The 16735-nt window shown below is 39.5% G+C and overlaps 2 protein-coding genes across 2 annotated transcripts in view; one reads left to right on the plus strand and one right to left on the minus strand.

Moving 5' to 3' along the window:
• Positions 1-16735, minus strand: part of CDC16 (cell division cycle 16) — a 441073-nt gene that overhangs the window by 255848 nt on the left and 168490 nt on the right. The gene's annotated exons all lie outside the window — the stretch shown is intronic.
• Positions 1-16735, plus strand: part of GAS6 (growth arrest specific 6) — a 40480-nt gene that overhangs the window by 7398 nt on the left and 16347 nt on the right. Inside the window, exons 3-7 of the mRNA XM_088530254.1 lie at positions 6474-6498; positions 7310-7372; positions 11788-11910; positions 13457-13576; positions 15722-15847. Coding sequence (XP_088386380.1) covers positions 6474-6498; positions 7310-7372; positions 11788-11910; positions 13457-13576; positions 15722-15847 — 457 coding nt within the window. The remainder of the gene's footprint in view (positions 1-6473; positions 6499-7309; positions 7373-11787; positions 11911-13456; positions 13577-15721; positions 15848-16735) is intronic.

Raw genomic sequence — 16735 nt, forward strand, 5'->3', positions numbered from 1 at the left:
CTTTTTTTTTCCATTTTGGATTTTTTTCCCACTTCTGTTGAGTAGCAGCAGTGAAAAGCAGTGGAAGACTAAAGTTGGGAAGTAAGAAGGAGACCCAGGAAGGGGGACAAAAGTTGGTATTGTCTTCACTCTGCATATTTTTGTGCTTCTTGCCTGGACAGAAGAGGACATAAATGAAATAAAAGGAGAATGGGTCATCATGGCACTGTGCAGAATCTGTACAGAATGCATCTGGGGAGCTACTGCATTTGGCTCACTCCTGGAACAGTGAGTCCTAGTTAGATTCCAGAAAACATTCGGGATAGTATCAGCAAAGCAAAAGTTAGATTAGATGAAGCATAATATGAAAACATAAACCAGTTCATGGGATCGCACTCCAAGTGATTTTTGTTGGAATATTTGCACCTCAGAATTATCCTTTTCGTGTTGTTACTGTCCAACCAGGTGAGCCTTGGACTGCCTGCAGAACTCAGCTCTCTGTGCTCCCTACATCTAAACATAAAATATCTGTGTTTTACTCAGTCAAGACATGCAAGAACATGTTTTATCCTCTTGCCTTTCATCCCTTTTTTCCTCTAATAGTGTATTACAATTGTTGGTGATTTTTTTTTTCTCATCTTAATGTAAAATCTTTTGCTGAAATGGCACTCTGTATGCTGTTGGGAAACAGTCCAGCCTCCCGGAGGGTGAGGAGAGATGCAATGATAATTCTGTTTTCAGTCTTGGAGATTTTGTAGAAGTGTTTAATCTACATGAAACGGGAAAAAATACTATAAAGGGTGATTTTTTTAAATGCATCTTCTAGTAAAGGTTGTAGCATTTGGAGGGAAAGATCAGCAACTCAGTGGCCACAATTCACTCATAGTCTACATGCATCACAGTAGCTGGACAGCACAAAATGGATACTCAGCAAATGGACACAAAGCCCAGGTACTGCCCAAAACAGCTATTACTTTGCGGATAGGAGATGAGACTTAAAGGCTGCTGTTCAATATCAACATGGCAAGTGGGGCTTCCAAACACTGAGCAGGCCAAATTATGGAGAGAAAGTCTGTTTGTACTTTGCACGTGGGTACACATCTTGCCTAAGCAAAACAGGAAGCAAACAAACTTGGCACTGTAAAGATCCCTTGTGCAAAGAACTCGGCACTGAACTGAGCGGGAACTTATCTAGCGGTAGGTTTAAAATTCTGAATGGTAGCACTGTCCAGGAACATTGTATGGGAGGAAACCCTAATCATTCAGCGTGAGGTTTGCAGACCATGAAAAACCGAGGGCTGAAGTAAAAAGTAGTAGGATAGAAAGCTCTTGAGCATTGGTGAGATTTGCTTTCCCGAAGCGTAACAGTTAAACAACCCAAGTCAAGTAGTAAGCTACAGCCACTTAAGATCAGCAATAGCCATTTCTTTGTTAGGATAGGGCAGGCCTGCAGTATGCAAACATGAAGCGTATTTGTAAACAAGGTCATGCTGTGCCTAAAATGAACATTTAATCCCTAAAGAAAGAGGAAAAGAGAGAGTCAGTGTGTGCCTATGAGAAAAGGGCATCATGTGGAAGCTGTCACTCCACTGTTAAGAGGTAACAAATTGACATACATATCAATTATAAGTTACTCTGCAGATGCTGTGGCTCTACAGAAGCAGCAATAGTGCTGAAGGTAAATGAATTTTTTACTACTAGGAAAGCTCTGTGTTGTGACACAAGCTTTGTGTTTCTGTACTTTATTTCTGGAAGGACCTGATTTATTTCTAAAGGAGAGCTGCAAGGCAAAGTTCTTTGGGCTTGTACGCTTTTATGCTTCTCCATGTCTGAAGAAGGCCTGAAAGTGTGTGGTACGACGAGGTGTTTGTTGGATTTGTTTTTGCAATACTGGCAACTTGGGTGTTGTCAGAGACTGACTAGCCAGTTTGCACTAAGAAAATACTTTTTAGAAATTACCATCTAAAACACAAATCTATTAGATCCTTTGGTGTTAGCACTATTGCAGTCCTTGCATAGACTTTTTATCAGCTGTCAGTACAGCTCAAACATGATGCTGATTAAATTCAATGCCGATCAGGATTACCTGACCTGGTACTCAAGCAAAACAAACAGAAGCAGTTGGCAGACCCTTTTGGCTCGGTTTTCTACTGTCGCCAATCACTTTAAGCAACAGTGAGAACATTTTCCTGGTGTAGACAGGGTCTTTGTTATGTTTTTATAAGGGCTATTTATATACAGTGACTCATGGAAGGACTGGTCTGATTTGGTGTTCTTCCATCTTCTCTGAAAATGTGGCAGAACAAATGCATACCCAGTATAATTTCACTAATTTCTGGACCGTACAGCTGAGGGCGAGCTAAGAAATAGAGTATAGAATAGGCTGAGTATCTGGTACATTTCCTCTGGCAGGGAAGCTGGTCTAAGTACTTGTGCCCCTTCAGTTCCACAGCCCTGCTGCGCATGCTTACCTTCATGTTCTGCTCTGTTGTGTCAGTACAGGGTGTCATGGGGCTGCCTCCACAGAAATTATTCCTAACTGTCTCACTCAACCATTCATGTTTGAAAGAATAAACAAATCACAAACCCAACAGCCTGGGGGATTGTTTTTTGTTTGGTTGTTTCATTTTGTTTTTTAGGACACTTTTAGATTTAAGCTCTCTCCTCTTTCTAGACACCCACACAAAGTTTTGGAATGACTATGTTATAAGGGGTTGCTGTGGCTGAGGATGGGAGAGTAACTTCTTAAGTCCCTGAATAAAGTGTTTTCTGTGTCACTCTACCTGAGATAAAAGCACATACTCCTAGATCTTGCTATGCTGAATTCTGGAAATTTTCCCAGTAGTTTTATTTAATGCATCAAAAGACTCACCTAGCATGTGTGCCTGAGTGGAAGGGATGACAGTCGTAAAGCCTTAAATCTTTGTTAAAAGGAGAGCTCTGTCTCCTGGACACACACACACGCCCAAAGTCTTGAAGTGAGCTGGAGGCAGCAAGCAAGGACCTGTATGGAGGGACTGGCCTTATGCCATGTTTTCCACTTCACTGGAAAAGTGGAGACTTGTAGATGCCAGGCACTTCCCGGTCCCTCCTATTTGTCCTTCTCTTCCCAAGTTCCCTGCTGATTTGTACTGTATCTGATGGCATTTGCCATGTTGTATGTAACTTCAAGTCCATGCACGTCTGTAGTCTCCAGGTTTCCTGATGCCAGCCCACTGAAGACGGGGGCTTCTGGCATCGTGCAGACATGCTGGTTCGTACATTGGTACCAGAAGGTGTGCTGGGTCGCAAGAAGCAGAGATGGAAATCCTTTAGGGTATTTTGATAGGAGCAGAGAGGTTTGAATTGCCCAAATGAGGCCCCTTGAAGGCTGCTCTCTGGTGGAGGCTGGTGCTCCCATCAGGTCTAGGCCACGGCATATTTATCCTCCTCTCATTTGCTCTAAGATGCTGGATGGACTGATTATAAAGTTTGGTGAGGTTGGTGTCCACAAGAGCCTTTACAGAAGATGTTTATTTCCAATACATACTTGCTTAAAGCTTTTTATAAAAAAGCCTCTTTTTTCTTGTGATTTTATTTTCAGAAGTAATTATGATAGCACATCAAAAGGGTTCACAGTCTGAAGTTTAAGGTGACTAGGTGCAAAGTGAGCAAATTAGTAACAAGTGAATATTTTGCTATGCTTCTTGAGGTTCTGACCTTGCTAGCAAGCATCAAAGCATTTCTGTTGGCATTTTTGTGGGATCCTGAAAAGGGGATGGAAGACTTCTAGTGGAGGGAAGACAAGTCTGAGGCTCTTAATAGGGACCTGATCCTATATAGGTCTGAGGTTCTATCTTCTCTGAGATCTGTATGTCATTGGGATTTAGTATTGCCCAGAAATCTGTAAAATGACATGGTAGAGTCGAATGCTTACACTGGAAATCATGTGTCTGGTGCTCTCTCTGTGCAGGGTAGGTGCAACCTGAATTTCTAACTGGGCAGACTTTTGATCAGTGTTTTTTGAAAAATGACTGATACTCCAACTTTAAGTAAATTCATTTTCAAAACCAGAGATCATTTAATTTTCATTCTTGACTTTTTTTTGGCTAAATGGAAATATGTTGCCATTATAGTTCTAGAAGTCTGTTGTAATGAAGTGTGTTGTTGCCCCTATAGCTCTAGAAGTCCTTGTTGTAAAGAAGAAAAGTTAATCATACAATAGTGAGTAATGTTTGATTACTTGCTGATAGATTATGTCTTAGATAAAGTGATAGCTGTGTTATTTTCAAATAGTTTATTTGTAGACTTGGAGCAATATTACTAATCAGGAGTTGTGCTTAACATAAGTATATGAAAAAAGACAGAGACAGAAGAGTTAAATTTACATTAACAGTCTTGAGTTTAAATTACTCCACTACCTACTGCATGAAAAGAAGCTCATGGTGATACAAAGCCTCAGAGTTTCCCTCTCCTTCTCTTTGAGCAAGTCAGTAACAGCAGAGGCACTAGGGATGTTCAGTTTGCTGACTCCGTAAACTGGCATTATACCTGCTATACCCCAAGGCTGTCCTTAGAAGGCTCTTTGTGCCTGAAGCCAAAATAACTAATTTCCTTAATTGTTCATTCAAAAATGATCATCTTATGCATTTTTTTTTCTAGCACTCAGCTCCTTTATCACAGGTAAAAGTGAAAATGGGGTTTTAGGTCTTTGCCATCATTGACTTTGGACAATTAGGTTGACAGACATGATTGCAGAAGTTCTAGTTGCTTGTCCTTTCAGTGCAGAAAAAGTTGTGCTTGCCACTATTTGAATTAGCCTGGTGTTCGTAGTTAAATACATCTGCACAATTTGGGGACATATATCAAATAAAGGGCAAATAATGATAAACAAACAAAACCTTTGGAATAGTTTACCATGCACAGCTATCTTTTTCTCCTTAAGCGCTGAGGTTCAGATTGTGGTTATAGCCCAGCTGGGCACTCATTAGACTTCTTACATTTACTTTTATTTTGATTTTTTTTGCCTTGTCCTTTCCAAGTTAAGTGGCTAAGTGCAAGCTACATCTTCAGCTTCTTTTTATTGAAACTCTCTTGATTTATGCTGAATGGTGAATTTCAATTACTGGGGCATATCTGACAAAAGCAAATTATTATTATTATCATTATTATTGTTTTCATTTCTAGAGGAATGCAAAACCACTTTAGATTGTATGACTGTCTACCAGGTGATTGCATTAGACTGTCCAGGGTGAATTGACTTAATAGTGCTTGTCTATGTGGTATGCGCATGTGTATGTTATACATGTGCAGACTGCAAATGCGTGAATAAGCTCATTATACAGGCCAAATGAATTCTGGGGAAGACAAGATATTTAGCATCCCAGTCTCATTTCAGATATGCTATTGTTCAGAATATTGTGCAAAAGAGAATTATATTATGCAGAAACTTTCATAATTAACTGAAAAAATGTTTAATTTAAAAACAACCAAAAAGAAATAGATCCTAATACAATCTACAAGTTTTCCTTCATTGTGTGCATTTTTTTTTTCCTTTTAAGTATATGGTTTAATAGGAAGCGCAGGCCAATCTCTCACCCTTCCACCCATTTTCCTGGCCTTTCTCTGTGCTGGTGCAAGGCACATACAGCTGGCAAGTTCTCACTTGGCTGAAGTTTTTTCTGCTGTGAAAGGTTCTATCCCTGTTGTATCAGCAAACCGTTGACCTGGCTCTCTGGCTACAGTGTGTTGACATGAGGCAGGAGGCAATAATGAGTGGCTATGGACCATGAGAAGGGTGGCAGTGCCTTTTTCACTTAGGTTTTAGATCAGAGGAATTTGTTTGTGAAACTGCATTCTTAATCCTTCTCGGGCAATTTTTGCCCATATAAAACTTAAAGATCTATTTAGACCTTTTTGAAACAAGCAGCTCTGATGATCTCTGCTTTCCCCTCACTTACAAGCTCTCGGTGACCCGTTCTTTGGGTGGCCAGCATTCATAATGGGCAGTATGGCAGTGGGTCCTAATACAGTTGTAGTGTACTTGTTGTTACAAAAGCAAAATGTCCCCTTCTAGTTTAGTGGTTATGGTGCATCTGCAGTTTGTGCATCTGCAGTACGCCAAGGAGGCACTGGGGGGCTGGGTGATTCTGTACTTTCCCTCTAGATTTTGTCCTTGGATTCCTCCTCCTTCCTCTACCTCATACATTGATCAGCACCTTCCCCTCTTGGATAGTCACTGCCAGAGCCACTGCATAGGTCAGCTCTCTTAAAAAAAAAGAAATGCATATGGATACTGCAGCAGATGTTGCATGCCTCTCTCATGAGACCAAGTGCACCTACAACATTGTATGTCCTCCAACTCTGAATAAAAACAAGATATTTTTTGTTGGAATCTTGTTATATAACTACCATGGAAGAGCACTGAATTATCAACAGCTGTTAAATATTAATAGAATAACAACAGAAACAAGTGTTATTACAGTAAGTCTTTTGTATTTTTTTTTCTCCTACAGGAATATTTTTACCCAAGATACTTGGGTGAGTTGCAGCTCTTACTTTCCTTTTGTGGCAATGCTGGTATGTGGCAGTGCACGTATGTGGTGCCTAGCACTGGCTGTTACAGCTAAAGGCTCTTCTAAGGAATGTGATAGAAATTGCAATAAAAATGCATTTCTAACTTCTAAAGTAGAAGTATGTTCTTTATGTGATTTTGAGATGTGCGTTTTTACTTATGTATAATTTTCACACAAAGATTCATCATATATTTTCTGGATGTTAAAATATGTATTAATGTTGCATTTATGTCTGTAGCTTGCAGCTTTTGTGGGCAATATGAAGTCTTCTACCTTTTTTCTTTTGTAATCACCTGAGCTAAGGACTAATCTTATTAAAAATATTTCTACTGATGATTGATCTATTGGCTTATTGCATTGACTATATGACTGTCATGCCAACATTGTTTTCTATTTGTGCTTAATGTGTAGTACTTAAGGTCACAACTGTCAAATTTTAGAAAACTCCATGTGCTTTTTAGATTTAAAAGAGATTGCTGCTCTTTTGTAGGTCAAATTTGAGCAGCTACTAACACACTTTCAGAATCATAGTAGCATCTGGTAAAATGATTGTGCTCCTTGGATGGCTTATAATTCTACTGTACGTCAGAGCTAAAACTTTATATGAGCTGATGAATTTTAAGGCATTTGCAAGACTATAATCTTGCAGAGGTTTTGCACCAAGTCTCCAAAACTTTGCATACTGAAACATCAGCAGGCCAGATAACAGTTTATATGCTTTAAACAGCTGCCATGCAATCATTATAATAATAATAATTTTGTTTTCTGTTCTTCAGCTTGTATTCAGAAATATGGGTCACTGCATTCAACAAGGACAGATTTCCTTACATGCGTTCACAGTAAGCATTTTTATATTGTAGTTACTTGTACCTATCACTATTTGAAGTAATGGAACCATCTCAGTCATCTCCAATTTTCACAGTATTTTAGTACTGTCCTTCTTGTTCTCTGCACTCAAGGCTCCATGTTATCTGTCCTTCCTACATAGTCCCTTTCAGAACATATTGTCTTCTTTCAGTGATTTGGTATTTCAGGACATGAGGCATTTCTTTCCCACTACCTTCCCAGGATTTGAGTGATATGAGAAGCAAGAGAGACAAGGAATACGCTTTACCAAAAGATTGTACATTATGCATTCCCTTCACTGAATATGTTTTTGAATGTTAACTTCAGCATGCCCTGTTAAGAAACCTTTAACAAGTCATACTCATGTTTGTGCATGACTTTGACAGCTTTCTGTCAACGTGGTCAGGTTCACCTGTCATGTGATCACGGTTTCAATATTACCACCTTTAAAAGTTCAGTGTATAATCACTTTGGAAGTTATTGTACAGATGTCTAGGTAGCAAGAGGAGGGGTATTTGTTCATCATTAACTCCAAAAGTCAGAATTCAGTTAACTGTCCAACTGTCTTTCCAGTACCCTCTTGAAACTTAAGATAAAAAACTAAGATAAAAAGCAGCATAACCATTTCTGTTATTAAAGACTTTAAGTATGTTCTGGGACCATATCAGTCAAAAAGGTGGGGATAATCATGTGTAAATATATTTATTTTCATTTTTACCCCTCTGATTCAGTTCTCTTACCATGATCAAACTCTATTAGTCATGTGTTCACACCAATGCAACCAAAGCAGGATGAGGATTTAGTCATGGTTTTGTGATTAAGCTACTTCACAGCAACCTGTTTGAAGAGTGACTTCCAAGGTTAATAGGCAGATGTCAAGACTTCCCCTCATAACGCAGCTATATCCCGTACAGATGTCAGAGGTCTCTGACCTGGGCATTTTCAGGCCTGTCGTACGTGTGTCAGCGGCGGTACACAGGTCGCTTCATGACAGCTTCCTTTTCCTCGGGTATGTAGTGCAGCGAAGGGGGGCGCGTTGCTGCTGAGAAATAGTGGTATCCACTGGAAACCTTTCCTCCAGGTAGCTCAGCAGCATTTTAGAAATGCAAGTCTAACGGGTAATCATGTTCTCTGGGTACTGAAAAAAAAAGAAAAAGGAAAGCTAAATAATAGGGGTGTTTTTTTTTTTGTTTTTTTTTTTTTTTTGAATTTGGCCCAGTGCAGATGCAGTGGTTTGGCAATCAAATGATTTTCTCTCATTAAAATATAAAAATATTTTTAAATGGCTGAGTTTTGGCTAGCTGTTTTTACCTCATAGGAGAAGCATAAAGGAGAAGCAGCCTGAAATGTGCTTGAAAAAATTTCAGACTCTGTGCTTAACTGATTCCAGGGTGTCTGTTAATTTTTCACAGATGTTGCCAAAAGGCTATGTAGCTCTGTGGGCCTGTGCCTGCAAGACTCATTTATATTTTATTTTTTTTAAGAGTCTCCTCCTCTTGAAACAAGGTAGTAGAGGGCTTTCTGAATCTGGCATACAAAGACATAGCAGAATCCAAGGGCTGGAGGATGATATTAAGATGATATTAGCCAAGCTTATACTGGAAAAAAAGGTATGAATTTTAATGATGACATTGATCAGACATTTCAGTGAGGAATTGGCGAATTCTCTTTTTCATAAGGTCTTTAAATCAGGGCTGTGAGTAGGATTCAGCTCCAGATTCAGATAGCTAGGTGCAAGGGCCTACATGGGAAATAGGTCCCACTACAGTCAATGGAGAGCTAGTCTGTACTCAGTGGATTCTGGAGTGGTTCAGTTTATCAAGTGGTGCCTGCTGTAGGGAGAACTGAATCTCCTAATGGATCCCATTTATTGCATGGGCTAGATCTCCACTCTCTGCATGGCAGTTTAGACACTTGTTTTACACAACTATGCTTTGGTCTGCAGAGCTGGATCTCTTTCTGAAAGAGATGCTGTGGGCCACCTAGGAGTTAGGGATTTGGTTATGAAAGAGCTTGACAAATTCTATGGTATTTGGGAGAAATAAAATTTCCTGTGGCCTTAAAAACCACAGTGGGGTGGTTCTTATGTTTTCTGATTTTTAATAGCAAGAGCTGGAATCTTCATAACACAGTGTTTTCCCCATGGAGTTTGCCCTGGAATTTGCCCTGTTCATGAATATGAACAAATGTAATACAGAGTAATGAAGCAGAAGCAGCAGTGTACTAAAGTAAAATCTTGTTTCCATACGAAACCTCAGAATGGAATTGATAGTTCCATTCCCTTTTCTGCATTTAGTACATAACTTTTAGTACTTTTACTGTCATGTAAATGAATGGAAACAAAAGCTACAATTTCTCTTACAATAGTGTAAATCAGACCAACTTCAGCAAAGTTGGAATTACATGGCTCTGAAGCCACGAGGAGAGTGTAAGACTGCATCCCATATTGTCAAACTCCACAGTGAAAGGGGCAAACCATTAGCCTCATGCAGATGCAGTAGAAATGCCTGTGGTTATTCCTGCCATTTACCATGCATTGCCACAGGGCAAGATTCTGCTGGGCAGGGTCTTTGTTTCCATCTAGCTCTGCAAGACACATAAGGATGCAGTTTGAGGAAGGACTCTTGAGGAGGCCTGAGGATGCACAAGATAACTTGCACATGACCCTGTTGACTTGTTTGGGCTACTGAGCAACTTTGAAAGCATTTCCATGTCTGTGAGGTTAAGTTTGTGCTGCTCTGAAAAAGACTCAGCTTTTTGTTTGCTGAGCTATTTTGCTGGGGCTCAAGATCTTCTCTCTAGCCTTAGGTAGAGGTTGAAGCTAAGCTAGATACAGGAGACAGAACCATCCTGTGTTTTGGCTGGAGTAGATGAAATCACAACTCGAAATAAAAAAGATCTTTCATTTGTGGAGATGTGTTAGGTTTTATGACCTTTTATAGAACTCCTTCCCCCCCGTTATGCCACCGTATTCATTGACAGCTATTGACTGTCATCCTTGTCGTCGGAATTGTTAAGCTTGCACTAGACAGTCCTCGTACCTGCAACTCAATTTATTTCCTTACAGAGAAAGGAGTAAACAAAACTTTCATGTTTTTTATTGTGATAAACGGAAAATAAATACAAAATTAGCACTGTATGGTAGCCTGCAGAAACTGCAGCATTCTGTATTGTTAACTTCAGTCTTCAGGTAATTCACGCTGCAAGGTTTACGAGCTGCAGAGGCTCAGGTAGTTGAGAGAAAGGGCCGTCTGCTTTGGGTTACATTATTAAGAAATAAGCAGTGCAGATTGGTTCTTGACTATTTTATCCTGATAGCTATTATACAAATATTATGCAGTGTTGCAGTATATTCTTTTGTATTATTTTTAACACCTAACGTAGCACCTGTCTTAGACAGCACTGCTATCCAGAAATGTTTTTCATGTTCACATCTAAGTAACTGCAAGCAACAGTGCTGTAAGCTTTATATAAAGTACATCAAAGGGAGTTGCTTCTGGCTGCACTCACAGAAATGTTTTTTTCAGTTCAGCCTGTCATGAAGGTGACTTTCAGGGTAAGCACAGAGGAAGTTAAGAGAAATGCAGAAATAATATAATTCTGACAAAAGTAGGAGTTAATCCAGATTTTAACTTTTCTCAGCCTGAGAAGTTTGACTAGACTGCTCAGCTAAAAACAGTTTCTCTCCTTGCACACTGAAGCACCAAGGGCTCACAGTGAAGATGAAGAAGGGGTGGGATGTCCTTTCCTCTGGAAGATTCCCATTGTCACCTATGGGAACTTTGCGTAAAACTCAGTGGCAGGACCACTGTGCCACTAGCATTTACTCTGCGTTGGTCCTGCAGGGACCTTGTGCTGTCTGTAAACTGATGTTGTTTGATTCTTGTGCTGGTAACACATTGGTATTTCTCTTTTATTTTCATTCTACATACCAGAAATGCCTATGTGGTCAGCTCTGTCCAAAAGATAGCTCTTTACTAACAGCAAACTGGGGGGCCCTGGATGAGATCCTCAGCTAAGCTAGCAAAGTAATTGAAAAGAATATCCTTCCTTCCTTGAGTATTGAATTGCTGGCTTCTATTTTCTTCAAAACTGGGGAAAGTTTCATTTTCTTAAGAATTAGCTACTTTGAGTTGTTTTCAGTTGCTCCCTTCAAATAGGGTGTAGTGGGTCACTCCCTTTTATAATGATGTGAATTCCACCACAAAGCTGTGCCAAATTCTTGACATAGCTTGTTCAGCATGTGAGTACTTTGAATTAGCTCCCAGTTTTACCAGGTATTTCTGATGGTGATTCCATCACTGTTAAAGTGTCTTGACTTTAACAAACGAGTTGGGACATCAGACTATCAGTGATTTCAATGTATTACTCTCTTTTGTTTCCCTTTCTTATTGCTCATTTAAACCAGATTTGCCAAACCAATGTTCTCCGGATCCTTGTCACAAAGAGGGCACTGTCAGATGCGAAGATCTTAAGGGAGACTTCTATTGTGAATGCAAACGTGGCTGGCAGGGAAAAACATGTGAAAAAGGTAACCCAAAGTTTTGTTATCTTTGATGCCTCTCACAAAGACATATTATTTTTGCTATATTTTTAAATGTTCACTGATGCTGTGCTGAAATATTCAAAAGTTATGGTAGTGAACCTGGATTACAAAGTGCTCATGTTTTTTACCCTTCTGTGCATCATATAATTTTGTAATATCTTTTTTGTTGTTGTTTTTAAACAACCGTAATGTATTTCAACTTGGTTTTGCTAAGGCAGTCTACGAAGTCATGGTCTCACTCTCTGTTTCACCCTTCTGAAAGGGACAGCAGAAGTTAAGGCATACTGGTTTTTCAAAGGTCATTTCCTCGACTGTTCTTGCTAACCCTGATGTAACAGATGACAGTGGATTGCAGAGCATGAGAAGCTGCCTCGTGCTCCATTCTGACACCACTGCAATGGGAACAGCAACCTTTAGCAGACAGCTGGGTTCTTACATTGGTGATGCACAAATTGACAAAATGAATATGTTAAAATCATGCTAATGGGGCCTTATTCCAAGTCCAGTTATGTGCTACTGCGTGTTCCCATTGATTCCAAGGGGAATATTCAGGTAGAAACAGCTCATTTGTGCAAGGAGTTTGTGTCCCCAGGAGGTTTTTTTGTGTCCTTTATGGAACAGTGAAGTTCTTCCTCTTGTTTAGTGTTTTCTGTGTGCAAGGCTTCTTACCAGGGCTACTGCTATTCTGCCTGCAGAACTCTCTAACTACCAGAAGTCATGTTCAGTTCTCACCAAGATATCAAGAGAACCAAAATCTGTATTTCTGGTGTGGAATTTTGAACAATTGAGTAAAATGATGGAATCGCTCTAAAGCAGCTGATTCAGGCATTTGTGATAGTTGTCTGATTGGTATGCAAATAGCTCTGAGGGCTCACAGCTGATCAGTCCGAAGCATGTCCCCTCTTTTGCTTATAAAATTCCCTGAAACTTGCTGTTCTACCAATTAGCTAACTCTACTTTCCCATTTATGAATGACCCCATTGGTCATTCATAAAATGACCAGGTGGGGCTCACAAAGGGTGAAACTCGAGCTTTACTGATTTTAACAGACTCTTACTGCAAATTTCAGTGGAGCAGTTCCACTGACAGTGCTCAATACCTATAAATATATGATTTTTATGTTCTGATGAGTTCTGCAGTAGAGAAGTTTTGTCCTAGTTTTATTCAAGGCTTACTGATATTGGTAGAATTTTAAAAATTACTTATCTCTTTCTCTAGAAAAGAGAGAGGTCTGCTTCTACAGATGGACTCATCTTCACCTCCACAGTGATTAAAAATAATCTTCTATATGCTCATAATTGTGAGGGAGCTTGTCAGTTTGATTATCTCTTTGACTTTTTTATTATTAAATGAACATGAACTAATGTACTTGCAGGGATTGAATGAAATCTTTGTGCTTTTTAAAAATATACTGCATTATGCAACAATGTTTCTTGTTTGGACTGTCTGCTTCCCAATTCCTACCCCATTGCCACTCTCCAGCTTATTTACAGAGCTGAAAAGCTGACTCCAATGCTTTCTTTCGATGTAGATATCGATGAATGCAGTGTGCAACATGGTGGCTGTAACCAGATCTGCCTCAACAAGATAGGCAGCTACCGTTGTTCATGCTACAGTGGTTATGCTCTTAAAGACAGCAGAACATGCGAAGGTAAGATTTTCTGGACCTCTCAGATTTTCTGGACCTCTCAGCTTTTTCTGGACCTTTCAGCTTGTTTGGCAAATTCTTAGTGATTAGGGATTGCATTTCAGACTGTTGGGTTGCATGCGGGGCCCCAGTCTCCTTCCTACCCGCCCTGCTGCTACTGGTAGTTGTTACAAGCCGCGCTCTGCGGTGGTTGCAGTCAGTGTTCCAGCCAGCCGTGCAAGCCTGGACTTGTCAGTGGTCACACTGCACTGCTCTAACCCAGCCGTAATTCACAGGGGATTTGTGGCTTGGATTGGGCTAACTTGGTCCAGCTGATTGGGCCTCATATCCTGACATTAAAAGCAGGAAGGGCTGGCCAGATGCATTGTTATGATTCCTTCCAGTCTCACTGTGTTGTAGTATACGAGCTGGCTGTTTTTCTTGTGTGTGTTCCTTATTTTAATTTTTTTTTCCAAATTTGGACATGTGCAGCAGCTAATAAATTCAGATGGGTAAAGTGAAGAGAATAGAGCTTTTATTTCTTCTGGAAGACTGTAATTGAATATTCATAGCTGTAGAAAGGCCCTAGTGAAGGGAGGCAACTATTTTACATAACAGTTGAGAACAGAAATCGAGGAACAGAAGTATCTGATTGAAGCTGTGAAATGAATTTATATCAACAGAACTTAAGCACCTGAGATGTTTAGAAGTGTTTCTTTCGCATGCTGTGACATAGACTCATTAATGATCATGGATGGCTGTTAATGTTATATAAGTCGTGGAAAAAAAAACAAGCAAATCTGCATATACGCCTCTTGCAGATAGTATGATGACATAGTACTAAACAGCTTAGTCACCTCAGCTGAACAACATTAATTCTACCAGAAAAAAAGGCAAATAGTGGGATTTTATTTGTGTCTCTCTTCTCCCATTTAAAGTGATGATTGTAAATTTACGTGGTATCCCCTTCTAATCATAGATCGTTAAGGTTGGAAGGGACCTCTAGAGATCATCTAGTCCAACCACCCTGTACACGCAACGTCACCTAGAACATGTGGCACAGGACCATGTTCAAGCAGGCTTTGAAGATCTCCAGAAAGGGAGACTCCACAAGCTCTCTGGGAGAGAAAGAATCATAATGAATACAGAATGAACATAGAATAATGAATATAATAGAATATATATATATTCCTAGAATAATGAATATAGAATGAACATAGAATCATAATGAGACCAGCCACTTAGAAAAGCCAATAGCAAGGCTGACATCTTCACTTTTGAATATTTCTTTGGTGTCATTTGATCATTTTCCTTCTGCTAATTCCTATAATTAAGTATATAAAGACTAAAAAGTTTCAGGCTGTCTGTTGATTTGTAGGCTAGGCTTTGTAAACTACATGGCTACACAGACTAGTTCACTCAGATGTGGGAAGATTACCAAGTGGTACATATAATTGCAGTTTTATCATGTATTAGAACATAGAAGTAAACATTAAACTCATAATATTCTACAAATGTTTTGTGAACACCAGGGTTTTGCTAGGTAATAGTTAACATGGTAGAAAAACATTTTTTTTTGGTTTTATGGACCTCCAGTGCCAGCCCATTAAGTGTGTCTGTAGAAAAATTCCACATGTATCTCATACAAGACTTATTTGTGGCAAACTGGGCTGCCTCAGCTCTCCTTTATCATTAGGTTTAGGTTGTCATTTTCCAAGTGTGCAAAAGATTGGTGGCCTAAGGAAGGAGAACAAAATTCTATGGTCATTAAGTGTTCTTTCTGTGTTATGCCAGAATCAGGCTGCTTTTGTAATTTCCTGATTTCTGCTTTTTATCCTGAAGTTTGTGCCCCTAAACACAGTGTCATTTTGGATTTTACGGGATTTTTTGTTTGTTTGTTTTTAACAATTTTTTTTCTGGTTCACTGTGCATTTTTTTTCCCCAGAAGTAGTTAGTGGCTTGAGGAGAGAAACAACAACTGATTTTTGAAACCTGAAATCACTTCTTATAGCTAGCTGGCACTGAAGGTAGATTCTTAAAAATCCTAGTTTTTCAGTTGGCAAAATACTAATCATATCACTTGACCATGAACCCACACACTCTGCTGTGTGAACACTGAAGTGATTATGGTTATCTAAAGCAGTGTTGTTTAATTACTTGTTTTTGCAGACATAGATGAATGCGCAGTAACAGCAGACATCTGTGGAGAAGCTCGCTGTAAAAATTTAATAAGCTCATACGAGTGTCTTTGTGATGCAGGCTACAGATATGATGAGTTGAGAAAGACTTGTCAAGGTAAGATCCTGAAATAACATCATGTTAGAATTTATTATATGCTTTAAAGCTATAAAAACAGGGAAGTTTAGCTGCACACTTTATTAGAAGATGTTTTGCTTCTTTCTTAGACATTAGACTTCTGTTGTCTTTCAGTAGTTGTGAGAAAATATGTTAAGTTTGCAATCATTTATTTTTGGCTTGAATCGAGCTGTACAAGCTTGAGTCTGGAGATTTCTTAAATTGATGACAAGTACAAGATCTGGTAGAAGCTCAGAAGCATCTGTGCATATTGCTGTCTCTCTTTGTAGGACAAGGGAAGTAACAGCAGTAGCCGTTGTTCTTTCAAAATCTGTCATGTGGTATTTTCTCTGAACTAGGAGCTTAATATGCAGGGACTATGTACAGTTCTGCTGGCTACACTGCCTGCAACCTTTCTCAACTGAGTAAGTTTTGAAAATATTTCAAAACTAAGAATATAGTCCAAGGCTCCCTGCCTTTTTCTAATTTAGTGTAATGGCTTGAATCACATACCCAGCAGCCCGATGGGGCTTGAGGTGTTTATTTGTGCCTGAAGAGATCTCTGTGGGCCATCACAATTTGTCTTCCTGCATTTGTTTATAAAGTGGTTGAAAACATGCCAAAGAAAAAGTGTGCTGGGAAGAGAAAAAAAAAAGGCAGAACAAAAATAAAAGGAAGACAGAAGACAGAAGAAAGAAGTAGAAAGGAAAAGAAAATAATGAGATATTCATCTCTTGTTGTCTGTTAAGGATCCAGTGCTGCTGAGTAGCAGTGAAGCCAGCAGAGCAGGTAGTCCCTGCCAGCCTGAGCTGCAGGAGCCAGTCAGCACTGGAGTAGCAGAAGGGATCTGAAGGGAGAAAGCCTTGTGTAGAAGTTAAAGCTTAGGTC

This window comes from Tinamus guttatus, unplaced genomic scaffold (genome assembly GCF_059628265.1).
Source record: "Tinamus guttatus ecotype Peru unplaced genomic scaffold, ASM5962826v1 Tinamus_guttatus_pri_ptg000030l, whole genome shotgun sequence".
Taxonomy (NCBI): domain Eukaryota; kingdom Metazoa; phylum Chordata; class Aves; order Tinamiformes; family Tinamidae; genus Tinamus; species Tinamus guttatus.